Source organism: Muscardinus avellanarius, assembly GCF_963383645.1.
Source record: "Muscardinus avellanarius genome assembly, chromosome: 3".
Classification (NCBI taxonomy): domain Eukaryota; kingdom Metazoa; phylum Chordata; class Mammalia; order Rodentia; family Gliridae; genus Muscardinus; species Muscardinus avellanarius.
In genome coordinates this window covers 150990697-150996696 of record NC_137788.1, presented here as the reverse complement: position 1 = coordinate 150996696, position 6000 = coordinate 150990697, and the positions used below count along the sequence as shown (strand labels likewise).

At 46.1% G+C, this 6000-nt stretch overlaps 1 protein-coding gene across 1 annotated transcript in view; it reads left to right on the top strand.

The window, feature by feature from the left end:
- Window positions 1-500: 500 nt before the first annotated feature.
- The window catches only part of AGBL1 (AGBL carboxypeptidase 1), a gene marked incomplete at both ends in the record, with an annotated part of 531035 nt that continues 525535 nt past the window's right edge, over window positions 501-6000 (top strand). Inside the window, one exon of the mRNA XM_080692476.1 lies at window positions 501-551. Coding sequence (XP_080548602.1) covers window positions 501-551 — 51 coding nt within the window. The remainder of the gene's footprint in view (window positions 552-6000) is intronic.

The following is a 6000-nucleotide window of genomic DNA, read 5'->3' as shown; positions in this document are numbered from 1 at the left end:
TCCCTAAGCTTAGGACCTCAAGGGGCCCTGGGCTTCTGTGCCCTGAGTTGCCACAGTTGTGCAAGCACTCTTGGGTCTCCTGTTACAACTGGGAGCCGGCAACAGACCAAAATAAAGGGGTGGGGAGGGCAGGGAGAGCTTCAGCAGGGAGCCTGACCAGGTCAGCTGGGAATGCCTGTCAGCCATCCAGGGTAGCTGCTCCTGTATGGGCCTGGAGGTGGGTGAGTGACTCACACGGATGCCCTCCCTACCCCTGAGCCCAAATGCCCAGCCCTCCCCAGAGCTGGGCTCACCTAATCCCCACAGTGGGAGTCGGGGGGCATTCACGCCTGTGCCAAGGTATAGGGTTGCACGGCAATGACTTCACACTTCGCAGCATGTGCAGCTGAGGCCTCCGTGCTGCAGTGTCCCGCGAGGCAGGCAGTGAGGTCAGCCCGACAGCCTCCTCTTCAGCCCAGATCAGGCCTCAGGCAGCCGGTGCCCTAGGACTTGCAGAGGGGATGGCCGAACAAGAAGCCAGTGGGCTGCAGGTCCTGCTGCGCACGCTACAGGTAGGAAGGGGTAGATGGCGCAGAAGCTGGCGGGCTGGGTCTCTGCCTGGCTGGCCGGCCTCGGAACAGTGCACAAGCAGTTCCTTCTGGCAGTCAGTGGCCCGGCTTGCTAACCAGGCATTGGAACAGGAGCCGGCTCTCACCTTGCAGCTGACCTAAGAGATGCTGCGGCGTTTAAATATTAAACAGGACAGTGCTGATGATTCCCCTGCTTAAATAATTGAACCTGGCAGGAGGGGAGGCTGTGGCTAAAAGATCCAGTTGGGAAAGATGGAAAAGGCTTGTCTGGCAAATGAAGGAGCCCTATTAAAACTCTCTCTGAACAAGATTGGAGACCTGCTGGGAGCTCGTAGAGCTGACTGGGAGGAAAGGGTTGCTGGGGAAAGGGCTCATTCGGGCTCCTCCTGCTACATGGCTATGTTACTGGGCTTCTGAATTGCATTCTGCATCCGAGTGGCCTGGGATGCTTGCTAATAGTGCATGTTCTCAGGCCGGAGCTGGCCAGCGGCATCTGCATCACTGGGGGCAAGAGCCCAGGCATCCACCTACCAACTTCCATAGAATTCTGTTCAGTCCTAATTCTTAAAATTAGAAGTGAACAGAACTAAACCACATCATTGAAGCAGTGGTTTGCAAACCTGTCTGCCACTGGAATCACTTGGAGAGTGCTAAAACATACTAATACTGGGAACCAACTGCCAAAGTTTTGGATTTAATTTATCTGAAGAGCAACCAGAGCATTACAATTTTAAAAACTTCTTGGAAGGGTCTTAATGCACAGCTAAAGTTGAGAATCACTGCTCGATGGTCATGGGAAGATGATTGTGTTTAACTGGATTTGGAAGGTGTCAGAGCTCACAAAGGCCTGAGGGGTCTTCTATACCAGGATTTAAAAACCTGATGTTCATGGATGCAGGTCACCAAACAGTGGGCTATGGTGTGTGTGTGTGTGTGTGTGTGTGTGTGTGTGTGTGTGTGTGTGTGTGTGTGTGGTGTCTGTGAACTTGTTCCTGGATTTAGAATGTAAATATTGTGCATTTATGTTTTTTTCCTCTGCTATGAAAAGCTTTCTTAGTTTTCCCGTGATTCTTATTTCTAAAACATTTAAGAACCAGTAAGCTCAGCCTTCAGGTGTACAGGTGAGGAAATAAAGTCTTAGAAATGAGTTGGGTTTATCAAATGTCACTTGACTATTTAGAGGAATTGGTCCCAGCAATCAAGAACTTTAAAATCCAGATGAGGCTGAGACAGGAGAATCACAGTACCTGGCTATCCTCAGCAACTTAGAGAGGGCCTTTATAACCTAGTGAGATATCATTTCAAAATAAAAAATAGGGGTTGTAGCTCAGAAGCAGAATGCCCCTTGATTAAGTTCCCACTAACGAATAAACACACACACACACACACACACACACACACACACACACCCCATCTTTTGACTCATTTTGTCTGATACACACATGGCAAAAACACATCTGGGTCAGATGTGTCGAAGGTGGGAGTAGATCTCAACAAATTTGTGAAACACATCTAAAATTTTTTACCTGGATAGATGATTTGATAGAAGTAACAAACATCTCAGCATCTTTCCGATTTCTGATAAGTTGCTAGAAACCTTGATTAACTGTTATCCAGGCAACTGAAAGCCTCTAATAACACAATTTTTCTTGCACTCACTGTCTAGGGAAAGAAGAATGTAGTAAATTGGTACGAGGGACGCAGTGAAAATGGAATGTCCCACAGTTGGCCCAGACCTCACTGCAGGTTGAGCTCCATCTCCTGTCTTCCCGCCAGAGGGGATTGATAATTGATATTTAGAATGATCACTCCAGGGCATTGCAAGATTCTCAATTATCAGAAAAAGATTTAATTATGTTCGCCAGGCTCTACTTGGTTCTCAAGTAACAAGAGCAATAAAATAACACCTGCATGCCCTGATACTCCGGTTGATCAGGATTTGGTTATCAAATGGCTCTGGGTCCCCAGCCTGGCTCCTACAAAGTCACTCCATTTGCCCTCTTTCTGTCTCCTTAGTAGAAATTAGAACTCTGAAATACTTTAAATAAGAGAACCAGTTGCTCTTTCATGATGGGTTTGATGTTTGTTTCCATTCTCTGCTTACCAAGGACTAAAACTAGGGGAGCTCACAGGGCTTCTGAGAGGGGATCAGCTGGAGTACTCTTAATTACAGAGTCCCCAAAGACTTACCAGTTCAAGCAAATCCTTCTCCTTGTGTACAGGGGTGACAGACAGGCTTGTGCTACTTTCCACACTTTTGGGAAAGACAGTGAATATATCTGAGCAGAATGTGAGGTCACGCCCGAGTTTCCTGGTATTTTAAGAGTGCCTCAGAATAGTTGGGAATGTAGCTCAGTGGTGGAGCAGTGTGCATGAGGCCCTGAGTTCAATCCCCAGCACTGAAAAAAATTGTCCAGGGAAGGAAGAAAGAACAGAGATCCAGGAAGACAAGCTCCACGTGACAAATGCCCCCATGATATGATTGTAGAAGACTCCCTCTTCAAGGAGTCTTTACATCGCCCTTTCTGCCTTTTTTGGGGTCACAAAGTAAACCATGTCACAAAGAAGTACCAGTTTTCCTCCTGCTATGATTTCTTGCACAAGTGGGGAAGGGGAAAGTGTTTTTTTTCCCCACCTCAGTTTAAAGCCTCATCTCTGTGCTGAAAGTGCGGGAATCAGGTTTCTATGGAGACTTTTCTAAATTTCTGGCCTTGGCACCTTGACCACAGATGAATTCATGTGGGCCTGAGTGAAGAGGGAGACTGCCACTGCCACAGCCACAGCCCAGGGGGGGGGAGGGTCCTCCTTCATTTCTGGCACCGCCCAGCTGTTGATCCTCAGGTAGTCTCTCAATCTCCCTCAGCCTCCATTTATATGTCTGTAAGAGGGGACAATAAAAATGAGTTCTTTAGACCTGAGTGTAAGGATTGAGAGGATACCTCAGGAAAGCACTTAAGAACCATAAATGGCTGCCCAGATGGCTTTGCTTTGTATGATTTCCCCACACACTCAGTGAAGAGGCTGGGGACACTTGCCTACATTTCTCTTCAGCCTTCCCTGCTTTTTTTTTTCTGGGTGGAATCCAATATATTTGTAAAAGTGGAAGGTGTCTCATTCTGTCCTGCTCTCATCTCTCCATGTGGTTTGAGCTAATAGGAAAGGTGGGGAGCTGCCAGGGGAGCAGGATGTGGGCTAGGTGCCAGCCCTGACATTGCCAGCAGTGTCCCACAAAATGCCAATTAAGTACCTTACTGAAACATTAAAAATGTATAATTATTAGATCATCTCTGGCATGCTCTGAGCTGTGATATGGGTGCATTTTTTTTTGCTGTTTGCATTCAGACTTTATTATTTTATGTTATAGTTGCTCAAACTGAATCCCAGGTCTGTGTCTTTGCCAAAATGTACATAGCTGACTTCTTTCCTGAACTTGAGTTCCAAGAACTTTGTCTATTATAGATTGTGAGTGAGAGAGTTAAGGATGTGGGGTTTCCTGTCTCACCTTAGATAATAGAAAACCTGGACGAGGGTAACTGGTGTACTTTTTTTTTTTTTTTTTTTTGGACTTGATCCTACAAAGATTATTTTCAAGACAATAGGTGATTTCAGCCCCTGGGCTGCAACAAGGGGATGGAAGAAAAATGATCACTGATACTGTCGCGTCCCTAGGGCTCCGGCCTGCAGAGCCCCAAGAAGGAAGACACAAACGCCGAATCTGTTGACGATGCTTCCTCTTTAATGCTTCTCCTGCGTGCCCCTGCGTTGCCCGGCGTTCCCCCTCAATGCGCACAGCAGGCAAATATATCAGTCTCATAACCCCTCCCTCATCACTCCACCAACCCCAAGCTTCCCACAGCTAGGGCATGCGCATTTCTAACCCTCTCATAGGCGGGCTGGTGGTAGCACGAGACGCTGCGTCACTACACATCCGTAGGACGCCTGATAGGGCTCACTGCGCAGGCTCAGGGCACCACCAGCCTCGTGAGCCTCGTGACTTGGCAACATGCCTAGGCGCCATCTTGAGTCCACGCTGGCAACAAGCCTGGGTGTCATCTCGGTCCAGCCGAGTGGGCCCCGACATGATATGTTTCACTCATAGCACTTAGGAGTTCTGTTTCCAAACGATGTGATACATTCCCTTGTAGAACTCTCCATAGCGGATGTGGGAATATCCATCTATTGTATCTAAAGGGCCAGGTGGAGAGGAAACTGATATTTATCCTTGGATGGAAATGGAAGGGTTTGGATGAATCAGGAGAAAATTTTTTTTTTTTCTTTTAGATCATAAATGCTACATAGACTTCCCAAAGCTCACTAGGATTTTTCGCTGGTGAAGTTTAAGGATTTCTGAGTTTGTTAGAGACTTATATCATCTTCAGCAAGAACATGGATACAGACTGAAATCTGCCTTAATTTCAAGCATCAGTAGAAGAAGATAAAAAACAAACAACAACTATAAGGACAAATGCCAACTGGAAAAAGGAAAAAACTGTCTAGAAATAACAACTCTCAGTGCCTAAGGAATGACAGTGCCAGTCAAGCTGAATCGTGTAGGGGGTGGCGGGAGTGTGCAGAGGTGCGCTGAGTTGGAAACGGGGGAGCCTCCATTTGACGTTTTTCTCTAAGTCAAGTCCTTGTGGCTTCCACAAGTTTATTAGATTCCTTGGCATGAGAGATTGGAGGAGATGGAAAATTATTATGGTGCATTTTGGGTCAACTTCTCACCTCCACAACTGGACATCACTTGCTTTGCCATCTGGGAGGGAGAGGTGCCTATTCTGTCTTACGAGTGAAGACACTGGTGGCTAGGGAAGGGTAAACCAACCCGGGCTCGATGATGGAAACCTAGGGAATGGGGGTATGAAGTAGGACTTGCCATCACAAAGCCTTTCCAACAGTCTATGTTTCTTAAGTGACTTAAAGCATACATACTTATTCTTTGTTTTGAGGGCATTAATTTGGCCTTGATTGAAACTAAGGTTGGGAGCAATATGAATTTTCTACAATAGAGGAAGGATTATTTAGAATTTACATAATCTTTCACATCCTAACCTGGTGTAAGTGTGAATAACTCGTGGTAAAGAAAGGTAACACTTTTGGTTTAGGCCAACTAGATACACTCTCCATCCATCCATCCATCCATCCATCCATCCATCCATCCATCATTGTGCTAGAAGAGATCAAAATTTTGTAGGGTAGGATGATTGGCTAAAAAGACCAGAGTCAGTTTCTTGACTCATCTTCTTAAAACTTGTGTGACCTAGGACAAAGCCTTGGACCTTTCTTGAAATTTCTTCATCTGCAAAATTATGATAAGAACTCATCATAAGCTTCTTTTAAGGGAACATGCATGTAAAGAGGTAAGCATGGTTATGCATGCCCAGTAAACAACAGCACCTATAATTAAACACAATCCATACCCACACAAATA